The sequence below is a fragment of the Marmota flaviventris genome, chromosome 1 (assembly GCF_047511675.1).
Source record: "Marmota flaviventris isolate mMarFla1 chromosome 1, mMarFla1.hap1, whole genome shotgun sequence".
Classification (NCBI taxonomy): Eukaryota; Metazoa; Chordata; class Mammalia; order Rodentia; family Sciuridae; genus Marmota; species Marmota flaviventris.
In genome coordinates, this window is record NC_092498.1 from 48,393,600 (window position 1) to 48,412,884 (window position 19,285).

Genomic DNA, 19,285 nt, shown 5'->3' on the forward strand with positions numbered 1-19,285 from the left:
TGTACCCCCTAAATAGATATAATTAAAATTTGTCAATTTGTAATAAAATAAAAAAGAAAATGAGGCAAATGGAGGGAAAGGCAAGGAAGGAAAAGAAAACCAATTGGAGTATAATATGTGGCTTAACATGAGCAATATCAAATGTCATAATAATGTAAAAGTTTACTTTTAATCTAACCATAATTTTGAGATATCTGTATTGGGAATAGAAAGGATAAGAAAGTATAAATGTTCAGGAGGAGGGAGGAAAGTACCAGACAATGCCTCATATTTTAAAAATTAGTAAGTAACTGTATTAAGCCAGTCATGGTGATGTGTACCTGTAGTGACTACTCAGGAACTGAGGCAGGAGGATTTTGAGTTGGAGAGCAATATGGACAGATTGTTTCTGTCTTAAAGAAAAAAAAAAAGAAGCAACTGTATAAACATTATATTCAACAAATTGAAGGAAAATACCAAAAGAATCCCTGAAAGAACTAACTGTAAGCTATTAAATCTCAGGAAGGGCGAAGAGTAAGTGGTGAAGTGGGAAACTTATTTTCATTATATGATTTACAGGATTGTTTGATTCACATATGTTATTTTTATTTATCCTCATTTTGGAATTTTAATGTGAAAGATCATTTTATTTAAGTTGTTTCATAAAGTTTTATTGATTCTCTGGATGCCTTTGATTAGACTTCTGAAGAGTACAGTTTAAATATAAGAAAAGGAGTCATAGAAAGACTTTAAGACGTATTGAAGGTTATTGCATGAAACTAAGCCCAAAAGACAAACAATCCTGGAAAAGCATAATCTAAGTGGTTCTTCTGGGTTTTTTTCCAGCTGTGAAATATATTTATGATTCTCAGTTTCCTTATTTGTTCATTTTGAATTCCAAGCAAGACACACCTTAAATGAAGCAATTACCAAAATAACCCTCCATTATATAAGTGTTATCAAATGACTTAAATTATCCTAAAAAATTGCATATTTCTTTATATGTAGTCAATAACAAGCAGCTATAATGTGACTTGTCTACTATGAAAATTAATGCAATATATCAACAAATAATTGAGGCTATTAAGTGCATTAAAGTGTTTCTTTAGCATTTTATGATCATCTGCATATATCAGTGTTATATTTCTCAAATTTAACACACTGGTTTTAAAATACTTGTTGATTATCTATTTTGTGATCTAGCTTTTCAACCTCATATTGATTAGGCCACCTGATATGTTCTGCATTACTTACCTGAGATGACAAGATGTGAGGAATCATGAATTAATGTTAACGTTACCAATGGAAACTCCCAACAGGAAAACAAAAGGTGTATCCTAAGGTGAAAAATATAAAGAACAATACAATGTTATTTAGGGATGACGTGAGTTTGGGTGAAATCACCTGCCCTGTTCTCTGAATTAACCTATAGAGCTGAGGGTGTTTGATAATAAGAGTTTCAGTCCATCTTGCCATGACTTCAAGTTGCAGATGTGGATGGTTACTGCAGTGGTTACTAATGGACCCTGTACTGTCTACTCTCTACATTGCTGCTAATTATCATCAATATAACTTGTCTTTTCTCTGAATATAGTCTGAAAAATTTGCACCATAATGATCCTATCCTCAGCAACCAGAAGTTTCTTAATCTGCCTGCCTGTCTATATTGAGGGTCTGCAACACTATATTTTATAGTAGGGAACAGATCTGACTAACTTCTGGTCTCTCCCAAGTAAGTGCAGATTTCCTCTGACATCTATACTCTCATTTCCTGCTTGTATGATAAGGAATCTGTGCTTTATTTCCCACCTCCTCCCCTTGGAAAATGAATGGTCAGTTAATTGGTACTTATCACCCAGTGGGTTCCTCAAAAGTAAGATTGGCTCCATACTCCTCCTTATTAGACCCTAATGTCCTAAAATAGTGCAAGCGCTCCTTTCCACTTCTGGATGCCTCCTCCTGATTTCTTCTGTCAGAATTAGAGTTTAGGGAATTGTAAGAGATGCTGTTTGGTCCGAAAATTTTATGACACTTGTACAAATTTTATGATGATTGAGCCCGGTGAATATGCTGGATCAGCTTTACTTTGTCAGTGTCCTGGTCTTGGGTTCAAGGGGAAGGAATAGGAAACTTCACTTTGCATAGTCTAATACCACTAGGAAACATTTTACTTGACAAAGCTGATAGTTTGCCCAAACCGGTTTAGTTCTTTCAGTGCATGCTTTATTCATCAGAACCCCTGGGGCAAGGAGAGGGGTGGAGTATGAAGGGTAAGATTCCAGTACTAAACCCCACCCTGGACTGCCAACAATTACTATAAGATTAAGATATGCTGAGGGCCAAATCGGTTCCTGAAGGGAAACTCCTTACAGCTGAAGCCTGCCGTAACTCAGTTAACCTATAAGGCAAATATTAGTTCACTCCCCAAAACAGCATTAAAAAGTGGCTCCACTGTATTTCTCTGGTGCTGGTTTCATGGGTGTGCCCTGGGGATTTCAGACAATACGCTGGTGCTAAAGTAGCAACTGGAATCTTTTACTCAGTCGGCTGGACTCAGAGTCTATTCTGGCATCCAGCCCAGTATATCAAAATTGTGGTTTTTCAGCCTATTTTGGAAGCTGCTTCACTAAGCCATGTGACAACCCCAAAAGTTGGTCTGGCACCAGAAGACTTCATCAGATCGCAAACTTGAGAGCCCTCGAGCTGGCTGTTTTTGTATTGATGCCTCCCTTGCCATAATCATTAACAGAAAGTGAGAGGGCTGCAGTTGGAACACACCTCACACCTACTATACAGTTTGTGTTTACGTCTCTGAACACTCATAAACCTCCTAGGCTCTGCACACTTGCCTACTCAAATAAAAGCTTTCTCTGGGGAAAACGCCAGTAAGAGTTTGAGTTATTAGCCTAGCTCAACAAACTTACCTGGAAAGGGCACAAGGCATGGCTACAGATTTGTCAGAAAGATTTAAGAGTTATCAGTTTTGTTACGGATTCTAACACTAGTAGAAACTGAAGCTGTGAAGCCTGTAGACATAACCATCTGGTGGTCCTCTTGAAACTTGTGCAAATCATATGGCACAAGCAAATGCAATGTAGTAAGTTAAAGATATGCCGAATTCCCATTGAAAAGTGGCAACTTAGTAGGTTATGTCAACGCTGACAGCTCTCAATTGTTCATAGATTCCAGTGTTCCTTTTTTTTTTTTTTGTAGTGCTGGGGATTGAACCCAGGGCCTTGTGCATGCAAGATGCAAGGCAAGCACTCTACCAACTGAGCTATATCCCCTAGCCCAGTTCCACTGTTCTTGTGAGAGATTTCTGTCTATTAAAGCAACAACTGCACAAAGTTTATTGAATGCCTCTATGTACTATGGTGATGGGCATTGCAAAAGATCATATGTACTGCTTGATTTAAAGATACTTATAATCTAATTGGTGATTTTAAATCAAGGCATATTAGACCATCATAAAGCAAATGTAAATTTAGTGACAGATTTTGTACTAGGGACCTTAGGTGATGTAGAAATTGGGCAGAGATATAAATAAATACAGCTGACTTCTAAAGTGTATGACTTAGAAATTGGCTAGGTGAGTTTGGATAAGAAAGGAGAAGAAGAGAAAGTTCTAGGCCTGGAGGCAGTGTTTCTCAAGAAATTGTAACATAAATATGCAGACCCTATTTACAGAGAAGGAAAAAAGAAATTGAGCTGCCTCGAGAGAATGAGTATAAGGAAATGGAGTAAATTTAATCAGAAATGAATGCTATAGACAAATCCCGAATGTAGAATTTTAAAAGTCAAGCCAAAGGGTTTTAAAGTGCTGTATGAGCAAATACAAATACAAATAAAATAAGATTTCAGTCTGGCAAATGAAAATGTTAAGGTTGAGTTTCAATGTTATTCACCTCAGTGTAAAGACTGAGACAGGAGTAAACACCAAATGTCATTTTGTACTTGGCCAGACTTAAACATCACTTTAACTTTCTCCTTACTCACAATGAGGACAGTAACCAATGGTCAAAGGTGCCAACAGCCACCTTGAACACAAAAGCAGTGTCTACATTAGCTCATTTTTTATCGACATTGGTTGCCTGTAGAATATTTATAACATTACAACATTAAGTGTAATTATGCAAATCCACAGAATAAAATATACATAGTCAATTTGAAATGATGCTTCAGTTGAAGTTTTGATTATTCTATGTTAGCAAAAACCTCCAAGAGCAATCTGGTTTTTTCACTGTAGGTGGCCAGTAATATTTTTCATTGTAGGTGGCCCAGTAGTATTTTAGAGTAAATACTACTCTAAAAAATGTGAACATCAGATTTTTGCAGTAGTTTTCTTGATAACTTTTTAAAAACCAATAATAACTCATCACTTGGTAAAGTTACCTTATTTTGAAAAACTCAGAAAAATGTGTCTAAAGGAATATTCAAAGAAACAACACTCTGTGTGTTTCGGCTTTTGTGTTTTGCTCACCAGTGTCCTCTAAATAACAGTGCTCACTCTTGTTTGCTAAACATTGTTGTCACTTTTGTTCCTTTATTCCAAGAAAACTGCATAATGCCTATAAATGCAGCTAGCGATGTGCCCCTTTTTACCCTAGATTTTGGATTTTTTCTTCAACTTAATTTTTTTTTTTTTAAAGTAAAGTGGCAGAGAGATATTACTCTCGGGATAAACCACTTTGTGTCAGTGCTTTATGAAGTTTCTTCAACTTTAAATTCTAAGACAAGTAAATAAAAATCTTTCAACTTTTATAGCTTTGGGAACTTCTATAGCTGTTGTATCCTCTGCTCCCCTGAGCCTGTCATTCTTATGGGCTTTGGGGGCTACCAAAGAACTGCATGGCATCCAGAATGTTGTTCTCCACCTCACTCTCCCCTGAGAGCCGGTGATCACAAGCCTGTGCTCTGTTTCATACTTGCAGCATCCAGGTGGAATTTAAAATAGAATGGATGGAGACCCAGTTATGTAAAAAGTCACCTCTGGTCTTCTGTTCTATCATGGGAGTTAAGACCAGCTGGGGTGCTGCTGGTATCAGTTTCCAGCACATAAGTCTCTGTGATCTGCAGCAGAAATTCTTACAACAGGGCCCTTAGAAGTCTTGTCCTCTGATGGGTTGCCAGAGGCACAGTCCAAGGCATATCTGCCCAGGAAGACTTTTTGCTGAGTTTCCCAGGGGCTGAGAGAAAACTCCCAGAAGGAACAGGCTCCCTGGCTCCCACAACTAGTAATCTACAACCATCTTTGGTGGGAGCTGGGATTTATTGCCAGCCAGCTACTTATCTGGTTCAGTTACCTCAGCTGGTCAGAGATGACCACAGTCACAGATTCACAGTCTCTCCAGAGAGCTTCTTTGTGTGAAATGAATATGCTTGAAATCTGGCTCTTCCTTTCTTAAATCCTCTTTCCAGAGGATAACTCAAAACACCTTCCCCCTGCTAGGAAAACAAGTTCAAGAATATTTCCTCCTTGTGGGATCAAGAAATTAGAGATGCTTCAGTAATCCGTACAAACCTGGAGTTACATGGTGCTATTCTTAATAGCATTAATCAAATTTTGGGTAGCTGAATTCAGATCATGAGATGACATAAAATTAGCCCCCTTCTTGAACAACTAATGGCAAAGTCTTTAAAATTTTTTTAAAATATAGATTGGCATCTCAAACTTAGAAAGCTTGCCTAGCACAGTCAAATATCAGATCACATTCTATTATTCAGTTAAAATTGTTCTTCCTCCAAATTATAAAACCAAAAACATTAAATAGGAAATGAAGCTCCTACTTGTGGCTAAAGAAATAAGCAATTTGAAATCTGGAGATTTGTGTATGTTTATATTTAACCTACCGGTTTACTTTACTGCTCCAGTCTAAATAGCATAATGTTCACTGCTGAGATGAACTACTTTGCATAAATAGATATAAATTAGATTATGAAAGAGCTCCTCACTTTCATATTCCAGGATAAATAAAATATCTGTCATGTCTTGTTTTCCATCATATGATCTGATAAGATTATAACATTATAATTTGGCCCTTTAAAAAGAGATCTGCAATTAAAATAACTCACTTTCATTGAAATCCCAAAGCAAACATGGAGCTGAAGACACAGAAGGGGGGCTAAAACCCTGAAGCCTGTGCTCCTCTGGGGACACGCCCATCTCTCAGGCAGATAAGCCCAACTGTGGCTAGGGTTTTGTCCTCCTGGAATCCCCTGGCAATGCATTTTTCCCTCTGCCCCTGCACTTGGAACCACATGTAACCACACATACCACCTTCTCCACTCCAGTCCTATGAGTACTCTAAAGAGATTCATAACTGAAAGAGAGTTTTGATAATTCTACAGATGAGAAAACCAAGACATGAAGTAGAAAAAAGTTACCCAAGATAATCTATCACCTGTTGACCAGAGCTGCAGTCACCCAACCCACCCCTGTGCTCTTTCCATGGCTCCTCTCAGCCCACAAAACCCACAGACAGTAGAAAGAAGGAAAATGGAAAGGCATTCATGCAGACTGCTACCTACCCGCAAAGACCCACTTCATAGAGAACTCCTCAGGGTACTTACTTATTATGGGTTTCGTTTATCTTCAGAAAAACAAAACTTTTTCAACAGAGATAACTATGGACTATGATGTAAGGAATTATGGAACACAATGAGAAGTTTGGATCCTAGATTCTAGTGATCTGGGATTTGTCAGGGGAAAAATTAATTGTGGTTTTGAATTAGGTTATGTAGCAGTATGTTATGGTGGACAGAACAGGGCCTCTGAAATAAGATTTTTGACTCTACTACTTTCTAACTGAGTGAGCTTGGTCAAACTTCTTAATCTTCTCAAATTGCATTCCTCATCTATAAAATCAGCATCAACTGTTGGGGGAAAGGTTGGAACATTGGAGAAGGAAGGAGAAAGATAGAGAGGTAAGTGGTGGGGAGAGAATAAGTGCAAGAGAGAATCTGAGAGGATGGCAGGCTCTCAGTCATGAGAATTTACAGTGTCTGGCCCCAAATGAGAACTCAAATATCTGTTCATTGAACAAAAACCTGCTTATTCAGCCTGGTCAAGTCCTATGAATTTGTTTCCTTTGCTTTAGAAGTATGAACACAATGACCCCTAATCCCTAGACCATAGAGGTACAGGACCACTAAGGCCCTGAAAATGTGCCTTGGATTTGAAATTGTTTGATCCAGTGGGCTTAGATTCTAAGAAAAGTATACTTTGTTCCTCCAAAGGCTTTATCTAGATGTATGGACAGGACTGGGCCCCTAGAATAACAAGGAAGAAAACTTGCAAGTGGCTATTCCTCTGGCCAAGACTGGATTAAATAATCTATATGTGTTATACTTCCAACATTTATTGCATTGTATTGTAACCCATTATGGAAAATTCTTTTTGCAGTGCTGAGGATTGAACCTAGGGCCTCATGCCTGCTAGTCAAGTGCTTTACCACTGAGCTACATCCTCATCCCCTCATTATGTATTTTTGAATGGAAAAAAAATAAACAACCTCTTTAAAACATTTAACGCTACTGGCCCTGAAATCACAGAATGGAATTGATGTTCTTTACACAGTTCCTGAAATGCAGAAATGGCACCCCCTCCAATTATCTTTGTAAGGAAGAAACTTCTCTAGTTCCCACATTTAGGCCACTTAGGTATCTACTCAAGATGTTCCTCATCATGCTAATTCACTCAATAAATTGTACTTAAACCAGGATGTCAGGTATTGGGTCCAATGACATGGTCTCTCTTGAGGAAGCTCACAGAATAAAGAGAGCTGGAGGGAGGTTCTGATTTTCAGAGAAGCCACTAGTCATTAGCCAAAATATTTCTGGATCAGTAGCTATAACCTATCATCAACTTGACTCTCAAAAAATTACAATGTGGCTTTAGGACCGGGTACATGGTGTACACTCAATAAATGTTTGTTGGATAAAGCAGTGAATGGGACAGAATGGAAATTTCAATGGCTTTTGTTGCTCTACCCTATTGGATACTGAGAACAAGCAGCAATCATTATCAAAGCCTTTAATGTGAGTCTCCTTTGGGGTACCCACTGAGCTGATATGTCCACCTTGAGTGTTTGATAGCCTTTCAGAAATGTCTGGGGAGCAAGTGATACATCTCAGAAGCATTTCTTGTGTCTGAGTGAGACAGAGCTTTCTGGCACCACAGCTAAGTATATTCCTCTGGTCTTCAGAGTTGTCCCACAGACCTTTCTTTCTACAAAACACTGGGTTAACTAACCATCCAAAACTACCAGCTGCCAAAACATTCAGCTGCCTGTACCTTTGGCCCCAAAGAGTATCCTGCTAACTTCTATATTCTTCATTTCTGATAATCTCAAATTATTTTGTTTAAGATTTCTCTGAATGACTGGCTCATATTCTCGAGAGAAGGAATCTTGCCTTTTAAATTCCCATAGGACTGGAACACAGTAGGTTTTTGCTGTTGTTGTTTTGGGTGTGTAGCCCAGTCCAAGGTTTTCACAAGAGCAAACGTGAGTCTGAAGAGAAGGATAAGAACATACCCTTATCTGTTCTAGAGTTCTCCAGACAACTATTACTTACTTCTCTTCCCTTCATTTTCACTTGGGACAGACAGTGCAGGAAACAAGACAAATAGAGAAAAGGAAATCACAGCACAATTTAAATGTGGTAGAATAGAATCCACCCTTTCGCTAAAAATAAAAGTATACATAAATGGTGGAAGAGCATAAACCAGACGGTCTCTTACCCATCCACTAAAGTCCCCTGGCATTTAAGACCTGGGGACTTAATAGGGGATTGGACCGTCAACTTGTTTGGTACCAACTCTGACTTAAAAAGACTATTCTTCTGGGAATTGAAGGAAAAGCAAGGAAAGAAAAAGAGGCAGAGAGATTTTCCAGCCACTCAATCCAGAGGGTAATCCAGAAGCCCTTAGGGTGGAAGGCAAAACGTCTCCCATCAAACCCACAATATATCCTGGGTTGCCAAGACAAAAGAGCCCTGTCAGTCTTTGGGTTGAATCAATCCAGAAGCGATTTGGAAGCTGGAACCAGAGGAAAGGTTATGACACCCCCTAGTCTGGACAGACTCTCCCGGAGCCGCGGGTCCAGAGCGCCCCCCGCCGAACCCGCAGTCAGCCAATAGGATCCTGAGGTTTCGGGATGATGAGATGCGGGGCCGCTACTGGGCCAATCAGGAGCCAGGCGCGGTCAGGGGGAGGGGATGAGAAGAGAAGCCGGGGGCGATGGAGACGCAGAGACATCAACATAAGTTTCACACCTTGGAATGTGAGGGACTTTCTCGCATCTCCAGCACATCTCCAACTCTGAGCAGGAGGGCCCCAAAGAACTTCTTCCACCTTCTCATACTGCAAGGGGCCTTGGGGCTTGTGAGATCCCTATCATTGTTGGCTGCCTTTTTATGCTCTCTGCAAGGAGGAAGAGGGCGACGAACAACGTGGTGCTGAGGAACTGACCTCCGGCCCTTCGAATCTCTGGAGAAGTGGGGCAGAAGAGGAGTGGTCGGGGCTGGGGGACTCCATGCGGGGGCCATGGACAGAGCGACACTCCTGGCGCTGCCCCGCCTGTGCGCACTGTGGGCAGTCCTGTTTGCGCTGTTCCCCTGCGGAGTTCAAGGAAACTGGATGTGAGTATGGGGGCAGCAGAGGTACCCGGGTTATGTGGTTAGAAAAGGTGCCCAACCCCCAGAACATTCAACTGAGGCCAGGAGAGGAGGGGCGGAGACCCTAGAGAGGGTGACCTAATTTTGGGGAAAACATCTGGGATTGAGGAGGAGGGCAGGGGAGCGGCTTACGCTAGGGGCGGCCGTGTCTTACAGGTGGTTGGGCATCGCCTCCTTTGGGGTTCCGGAGAAGCTGGGCTGCGCCAACTTGCCACTGAACAGCCGCCAGAAGGAGCTGTGCAAGAGGAAACCCTACCTGCTGCCCAGCATCCGCGAGGGCGCCCGGCTGGGCATTCAGGAGTGCAGGAGCCAGTTCAAACACGAGAGATGGAACTGCATGGTCGCCACCGCCAATGCCGCTGCCGCTGCCCCGCTCGGCACCAGCCCCCTCTTTGGCTACGAATTGACCAGCGGTGAGTCCAGGACCCTTGGGAATGGCAGGGAACACAAGGCGACAACTCCTCTGTCATTTACTTCAAATAAAGCAAATAATGTTAGAGTGGTCTCGTGGCTCTCTAAATCTTGAAAAAGGCTTTTAGTGCAGGGAACCGGGAGCGACAGAGGCCAGACTCCGGGTGCAGGTGCGATACTGGAGGAGGGGGGACTTCCCAGGTACAGAGCCGGGGCGCTAGGGGCAGTGGCTTTTCCTCCTTCCCGAGGCGCCACGCTAGAGTTGCAGAAAAACTCTTGACTCTCCTTCCCCGCCGACCCCCTCGGACCCCGAAGCGCCCCCCTACTTGAGTGACCAGCTGGAGAAACATGATGTCGGCAGCGGGGAATGCTGCAGCCGCATCTGCTTTGATTTAACCGGCTCTGCAGCTCACCGAGCCCTGGACAAGTGGCTAACCCAAGCGAAGCCCCACGTTTGTCGACTCCTCCGAGCACTGGGTGGACCGCAGGAGGAGGATTTTAAAGGGCCTGTCCCCGACCACCCGAAGCGCGGCTAACCTGAGCACCACTACGTTAGCTGTCTCCCCTGTTTTCCTTTCCTTCTCGCTCTCCCTTCCTCAGCGCACTCCCGCGACAGGGGACGCTGCAATAAAGTCAAGTTCTCTTTCCACGTGTGTAGTGTCTTGGTAAGGATAAAGGTGCAGAGAGCCAGGATTGTTCCTGGAATATTAATAGATTCAAAGAATTTTAGGATCGGGTCGCTGAAAGATGCATTGTCGTTTTTCGGGTTCATTTCCCTTCTCTCCCCACCTTTGACCCTTTCCCGCAGGGTCCACACACACTCTGTTGCCAAAGCAATGCTTTTCTGCCTTAAAGTTTTAGCTCGCGCACCCTTCTGAGGGAGCCCAGATCCCTGTAGGTGGGAGCTGGGGGAGAGAAGAAGAAGAAAGAAAAGGAAAAAGAAAAACAAAAAGTGTTTTTCACAGTTGCTGAAATGCAGAAGCTTTAGCTGTTGAAAAGGTTTCTTGGACAACGGGCGTGAAACTGTTTCTATTCCAATCTAAACATCTGGAAAGGAAAAAAAAAAAAAAATGTCGCCCTGCTGAGTCCCTTCTAGTTCACCTTATTAATGTTTTAATAGAACTTTAATTTTCAAAGATTTTAGATCAAACTCTACTTTAGGACTGCTAAATACAACTATTTCATTATAGGATACTTTTTGGTAAGAACTTTTTTTTTTTTTTTGCTAGTGACATTTCAATTATCTTACTTTTCATTACCTTTATAACTGTAAGAGTTGTACTATGTAAAATGTTAACTGTTTTTTATTACTATCAGGGATTTTTTAAAATCTAGTTTTTAGCATGAAAGTAAACTGTAACATTTATCTATTAATCATCTTGATCTTGGCTTAATTTTAATTTGCATTCTGAAGAATATTATTTACTCAAACAAAAATCATATTACATTTTTTCAGCATGTGTTTTGTGAATGCAGCATATTTTAAATTTAAAAATATGTTTTCCTTTCCTTCTCTGATTTCCTGTGAGTATTTTAGATTCACAGAATCCATGCAAAGGAATTTAAATTTGACCTGTGTTATTGAACACTAAGCTTAAATATGATTTTAAGGTATGAAGATAATGTGTGGCATTACAATGTATGAAAGTCCCCTCAAGTGGGATACTGAAAATTAATGTTGCTGTTTTAAAGGCTGAAACAATAGAAATCTTCCTTTCTAAATACGTACACAGTAAGCATCCTTTATAAGCTATTGAAAAATTACTTGCCTGGTAAGAGGATGAGTGGGAGCCTTTGTTGCGAACATAAACAAAAAGTGACATGGCTTTCTAATTAGGCAATTTATGTTTTATTCTAGGCACTAAGGAGACAGCATTTATTTATGCTGTGATGGCGGCAGGCCTGGTGCACTCTGTGACCAGGTCATGCAGTGCAGGCAACATGACAGAATGTTCCTGTGATACCACCCTGCAGAATGGTGGCTCAGCAAGTGAAGGCTGGCACTGGGGAGGCTGTTCTGATGATGTTCAGTATGGCATGTGGTTCAGCAGAAAGTTCCTGGACTTCCCCATCAGAAACACCACTGGAAAAGAAAGCAAAGTACTGCTAACAATGAACCTACATAACAGTGAAGCTGGGAGGCAGGTATGTATAAGAAAATGAAATACAAATCCAATGTTTTTATGTAAATAACACTAGGATTACACTTCTGGATGAATCCATCTAAATGATTTAAACACTGAGCACTGACAGCACATAAACACACACATTTAAATATACACACATATATATATCCACAGGCACTCATATTCCTTAAAGAGTGTGTACTGACCACATTGATTCTATTAGGTTCTACATCTAATGTGAGTTGAATCTTGTAATACAATGTATTAGTATATGTTGCACTCTGAAACATTAATTATGAAATAACCATTGTACAAGTACGTGTTGTATTACTGGCTCCACCCCCTTAGGAAGTTAATGGCAAAGCCAGAATAAGACTTATGGTATCTGCTTTTCTAATGGTACTGAATCAAATATTATTTTCCCAAATTTGAATTTTGATTATGTGTCTGTAAATCCAATATTTTTCTGTTCAGTGGTTCTGAAACATGCTGTCAGTTGTGTTCTTAATTTCTTGAACAAACATTCTTGGGAAGTAAACAACTACTATCATATTTTTTGCAAAGCAAAGTTTTCTTTTTTAAATAAAATGGATATTTTGTTTTAAAGATATTTAGGTTTGTTTTTAAAAATCATAAATTCAGATAAGTATTAGGAAGTTATAGTTATATTAAATGTTTGGCTATTTTAAAACGTAGCTATATTCAAAGTAGATTGAGAGGAGGGAAATTTGAAGAACAATCACTTAATTAACTTCTTTTATAATTTCTGATTTTTTACTTTGTTTTCTTAAAATGTGTATATGTGTAGCTTAATTTAACTTAGGTATAATTATATTATTGAATATTGATTCAATAAAGTTTGAGTTCTACAACATAGTTGAATTAGTTGGCAATTCATAGTGACTTTTCTGGTTGTAACTTTTTTATGAGTATGTATTTTCTACATCATAATAAACTTTTTAAGACAGGACTATCCACACATCTTGTATATTATTGTAAATAAGCAATAACCTATAAAGGTCCCAGAGTAGCCATTGCAATCTACCACATTCTCCTGAAGTAAATTAAAGAAAGTTGAAGTATCTCTTAGGAATATTTAAAATATATGTTGCATTTGTTTTATATTTTTGGCAAGTAAATACTGGGACTCATTCAGAATGGTTGTGAGTTCTAGCCAATTTAGTTAACTGCCTTGGTTTAAAATACAAAAACCGCAAACTCAGTAAATTTAAACATTCAAATTTAAATTTTCAAGCAATTTTAATATTAATTTCAAAATAACAAAATAGTAAAAAAAGAAATCAGTAGTTATATAAGCTTTCCATATTTTTATTTAAACAATTAAAAATTATTTTACCTCACTTAAATAACTCTTGCCTAATATGTAGTTATGTAGTACTCTTTCCCTTAAAATTTTTAGAAAATGTTGCTTCAATTTAAATATTATCCAATGAAGAAATACTTATAATTTCTAACATAGTAATATAAAAGATGGTAAATGTAAATAACATACGTTCTTTTAAACTCTAGAGTTAAACAAAAGAAAGCTATCAAGTTATATAAAATAAACATGTATTATAAAACAAGAAAACAATTAAATGAAAGTTTATTACCAACATAGAACTTATATCTTCTTTAGCCTTTCTTTAAATAATCTGGTAGTGATTTAAAAATTTTAACTGGAAAACCAAAACCTAGGAGCTCATGTTATGATTAGTTTTCTCAAATAAAGCAGTCTCTGAATTTATGAAAAGCCCTAAATCATTCTAAAATGCATTTTTCAAAGTAACATTATGCAACTATTTAGATTTATTTTATCTCAACTATTTAGTTTTATTTTAAAATTAGATAGCAATAGTTTCCTCTGTAACTGTTAGTATTAAACTTTTATTTCCTTTCTGATTTCATTTAAAAAAAGAGCTATTCAACTTGGACTTTAATCCATTACTTATTAGCAAAAATCAATTTTCTCATAGTACATAGATTTTCTGCTATTATTCTGTCTAGGGAAAAAATAATTCAGCCTATGTGCATATATACTTTTTGTACAAATTTCAGAGTTTTCCCTATGGAAACTTTTTTTTTTTTCACGTTATTCTAAATGGAATCTTAAAAATATTACAAAATATTTACCTGGTTATTTTGAAAGTGCTACACTAATGTTTTTGTTGGTCTTTCCCTCATGAGGTATTATAATTCAAAACATTTTGTATTTTTCTTTCCATTGGTAGCCAAAAAAAGAAAAAAAAATCCCCCAAAAGAAAAACAAAACAAAACAAAAAACTCTCCAAGGAACAGGTTTCCAGGGTATTAGCTAACATGTAAGAGCAATCGACTCAATTTTCAATACTGGCAATTAGGATTTTAATCTACTAGGCATATTCGTCTGAGTGAAGTTCAAGGTCTGCATTCAATTGAGTTGATTTTTTTAGTCTCAAAATCCCAAACTCGAAATGTAGGAAAGCGTTCAGAAAAATGTGGGTACTGGCGCTTAGTAGTGCTATGAGCAGGATAGATGATTTTCTAACCGCTGACCTTAAATACTCTGATTCCCACTTGGTTTCTGACACCATTCCTAAAGTTATAACTCCAAGAATAATGTTGCCGAATAGTGATTGGCTAGCAGAATGATGTGATGTCTTCCAGGGGCAGAACTTCTGGGAATAATGTGACTTGGAATATTTATGGGTATTTCTTTTGGTGTGCTTAAAATATTTCCATTCTTACCATGTCCACCTCATAAACTTTTAAGTTTCTCTACCCCATAATTTGTTTTATGATGAGTAACTCAACAAAGTGGGAAGGGCCAGCCCCAAATTTTCATTGACCTGTTTCAGGAATATTTATAAGTAGTTGAACAACACGTAAGCGTTTTGCTTTTCAGCAGGTTCAAATATATTTTTGAACCAAAAGAGACAAAATGGATCAAAGGAGTAGGAATCCTACACCCACCCATCCAATCTCATGTCGCAGTTTTCATAAAAAACTTAAACAGATCATTTGATGATTGACGAAATGAAATGTTAAGTCACAAAATGTTCCACAACAATTTTCTGGCCATTCCTATAAAGTTTGAATAATGTACTATACTGGAAAACAATCTTCGCCTGCTGCATTACCTCTGAGTCCAAACTGTGGGACCAATCAGTCCTTAAACCACTTCTTAAGCTGTTTCTATTTTTACCTTAAGTACCAATGATACATCTTTCCTATTTCACTTCATTAGAAATTGATCAAACCAAAACTGACATGAGGAATACAGTATATTAAATGCCACCCTCCTAATTGCTCTCCCATGGTCTAAAAATGTTCCACCAAAATGTGCACATCTGTTTGCAATAGTTAACAAAACATTCCTCTGTTAATATCGTTATAAACCTTAACAATTCAACTAGAGTAGAGAAAGGAATTTTCTCATAACCACACACAACTCATTCGGTTTGCTATTCTCTTACTTTTCCCGTTACCAGAAAATGATGGAGCTATCACTGTAACTCAGAATGACTATTTAACGTTAATTAGGAACCTGAAAGGAAAAGATCTAGAATATACTTTTTAAAAAATTTTTGCAGTGTTCATACAATCTCCTTAAATATACTTGCTTTATCCACTTTAATTTTTCTCTGTTCTACTAAAATTATCTTGCTGTGTATAAAGATCTTATATCACAAATCATCAACTTATATAAGACAAGTATTTGTGCTGTTTCTTTTTCTATAAAATTGGAATTTTAACAAAATACCTATTCACTAAATGCCTACTAGGTACAAAGCATTTCTTCCTATAAAAACTAAATGAAGTAAAACTATCTGTGAAAATGTGCTATGAGAAATGCTAAATTCTGTAGAGCTAACTTGTGTGTGTTTATCTGCCCCCAAACTCTGAATTTCATAAAATTCTGAGTGTGATTATATGGGTTTATTTTAATTCACATTTGGACAAGGTCTACCCTTGAAGTATTATAAGGGTATAGTCATTCAAATTGCATGTCAAGTTATTGGAATTCTTCTCTTTGAAGTTCACTTATATACACAGATTCTAAGAAAAATATGTCATATAGATGATAAAAATATGATTTCTTATTGTTAGAACCACTTACAATTCAAAAGTAATGGAATAAAACTTAAAAAAAATGTTACTGGCAAATTATAAACTTCAGGTATTTAAAAGGGTTGGTTTTCTAGAGTAGAAAAATTCTCCCAAAACTCAGATAGAAATTCAGAGGTTGAAAAAATTGAATTTGAAAATCTCTTTTTATTTTTCAAACCTGGGAAGCACCATGTCATTTTTGTGGACTAATCTTGTTGTGGACAGGGCTAGAGTGAAAGAATTGGTGGATAGTCCAGCTGACTGAAGGTGTCCTAGTACCCCTGGCCCTGGGGCAGTCAGTTTTTTTGTTTATGAAGGTGATTTTTATTACATCCTCTGGTTCGGGTTACCAACCGAGGATGGATTAAAACTGCTTGAGTGAGCGGGACTAATTAGTCAATAAGTATTTGATGAGCATCTACTCTGTCCTCCGTGCTTTGCTGGTCGGCAACTCCTTCCATGATGTCTGAACCAGTTAATAATAGGACAAGTCAGCTCCTCCAGTCATGATCCAGAGGAAAAGCCAGCTTTAAATCACTAAGTGAGGACTATAAGGAATGTTGATCAGGCTTAAGCACATAATCATACTTTCTTAGGTTTTTGCCTTTCTTGGATAATTTGTTATTACCTAAGACTGACTGACCTCGTTTTCTCAAACCCTTCAGGCACTTAAAATCTGGACAAAGACAGACAGATCACATTAATTTGATCATTTCTTTGCCTAGTGGTGTCTTAATGAATTGAGGGTTTTGTGAATATCAAATGCCATAAATTAAACCAAGTAAGCCTTTGTGCCATATTTCATATATTTCTCTTATATCAGTGGAGGGCATATTTTGCCTTAGTTTAATAAGAAATAGATACATTAATTAGTTTTTCAGTTTCATGATTTCAAAAGGAGTATATGTGCCATATTCTATAAAGAACGGAATTTAAATATTATTATGTTGATTATTTTTAAACAAGACTAAGAAGTAACAAACATTGTACAAATCAATATCATATGCTTTCACTGAAAGCTGAAAATTAATCTTAGTTGTTTGGAATATTCTGCATCACTAGATAGTACAGAAAACTTTCTTAATGTGTTAGAAAATGTAATTCCATAAATATGTCAATATTGGGTTTAATACAAACTAGCAAAGTATACACCCTTGTCATTTTATAGTTTTGATAAGAACTGCAAGCAGAATTTAAACTGTGCTGTTTTTTTTTTTTCCCCTTTCTTTGGTGAAATTACATACATAATTTCCAAGTAATTGAATGGCTGGATCCATTTTTCATTTTGCCCAGCATGTTGACAGAATGTCAACTCTACAGCTAGTGCTGACGATTTATTAATCTGCTCTGCCATCATCTGGGGATTGAAGGAAGCTATGCTGGCGAGCCTGGTATATAAGAGTTTAGAGTCCTAAATTTCTAAAATCTTTTATTGTTTTTGCATTATTAGGTCCATTGAAGCTTTTTATCTTAACTCTTACTGTAACTTGTTCTTCAGAAAAAGGAGACATTTAGAACTTAATATACACCCAACTCATGGGTTATTACAAATTTATGTGTCATCTCATTTAATTCCTCTCCATAAAGTGGAATTTCTGCATAAACGCCCCACTTAGAAATGAAAAATTACAAAAACATTATCCTTTTTCTGTTTTTGCTGTTAGGATAGTGCTACTGATCCACTAGGAATAGGACATATGTTTTGGATTAATTTTCCAGAAAAGAGGAAGGGTTTGCTGGAAGCATCCATACTCTATAGCTCATTCTCCTTTTGACCAACTTAACTTGATTAGTCAAGGTTTCTCATGTGTCCTGTGACCAGGGGATTCTCCCTATTCCTTCCCCACCCTACCCTACATTAACATATCTAACTTTTATAGTGGTCAAACCTAAGACTTTCAACTGGAACAATAGATGTCATCACTGGCTGCAGTTAGCATCATTTGAGCAGCTTGTGCCAACCAATTAAGTCATAATCTCAAGGGTTTGAGCAAGGTTTATTTGTAGAGTCCCCATTAATGTACTGTGCAAGTTGAGGGCATCTGCTTTATCAGTGCTTCTCAAACTTAAATGTGCATAAGAATCATATGGGGTCTTATTAAATTGGAGCTTTTGATTCTGTAGTTCTGGAGTAAGGCTTGAATTTCTCATATGGCATGCTGGGGCTGCTGGTCATGAATTACACTGTGAATAGCAATGTATTCACTGGTACCAAGAACATGCAGGCATTCATGAGCATCCTCCCACAAATTTGAGTAAGGGATTAGTAATAAAAATAATTTTCCTTTGGTATCTCTGATAATCTCTGACAACAATAGTCTGGCCTACTACTACTTTAAATGCAACTTGGATTTGCTCTGAAGATTGAGACATTTGGACAAAACTAAAAACATTTGAACCCTAGATAATCGTTAAAGATCCTTTAGTTTCAAAGCTGTCATTTTTTTTTGTTTGTTTAATAGGAGGAAACAGACCCAGAAAGTTAAGTAATTCAGTTAGCTGTGTTTCTGACATTTAAACACAATTACTGTTGGTTTCAGGCGGTCGCCAAGTTGATGTCAGTAGACTGCCGCTGCCATGGAGTTTCTGGTTCCTGTGCTGTGAAAACATGCTGGAAAACCATGTCTTCTTTTGAAAAGATTGGCCATTGGTTAAAGGATAAATATGAAAACAGTATCCAGGTATCAGACAAAATAAAGAGGAAAATGCGCAGGAGAGAAAAAGATCAGAGGAAAATACCAATCCGTAAGGATGACCTGCTCTATGTTAATAAGTCTCCCAACTACTGTGTGGAAGATAAAAAGCTGGGGATCCCAGGGACACAAGGCAGAGAATGCAATCGTACATCAGAGGGTGCAGATGGTTGCAACCTCCTGTGCTGTGGCCGAGGCTACAACACTCATGTGGTCAGGCACGTGGAGAGGTGTGAGTGCAAATTCATCTGGTGCTGTTATGTCCGCTGCAGAAGGTGTGAGAGCATGACTGACGTCCACACTTGTAAGTAA

The 19,285-nt window shown here is 38.0% G+C and overlaps 1 protein-coding gene across 1 annotated transcript; it reads left to right on the forward strand.

The window, feature by feature from the left end:
* The first annotated feature begins 9,523 nt into the window (after positions 1–9,523).
* Wnt16 (Wnt family member 16) lies at positions 9,524–19,285 on the forward strand. The gene is made up of 4 exons (XM_027926528.2): positions 9,524–9,618; positions 9,811–10,067; positions 11,924–12,210; positions 18,821–19,285. The coding sequence occupies exons 1-4, from the start codon at positions 9,524–9,526 to the stop codon at positions 19,283–19,285; spliced, it is 1,104 nt and encodes a 367-aa protein (XP_027782329.1).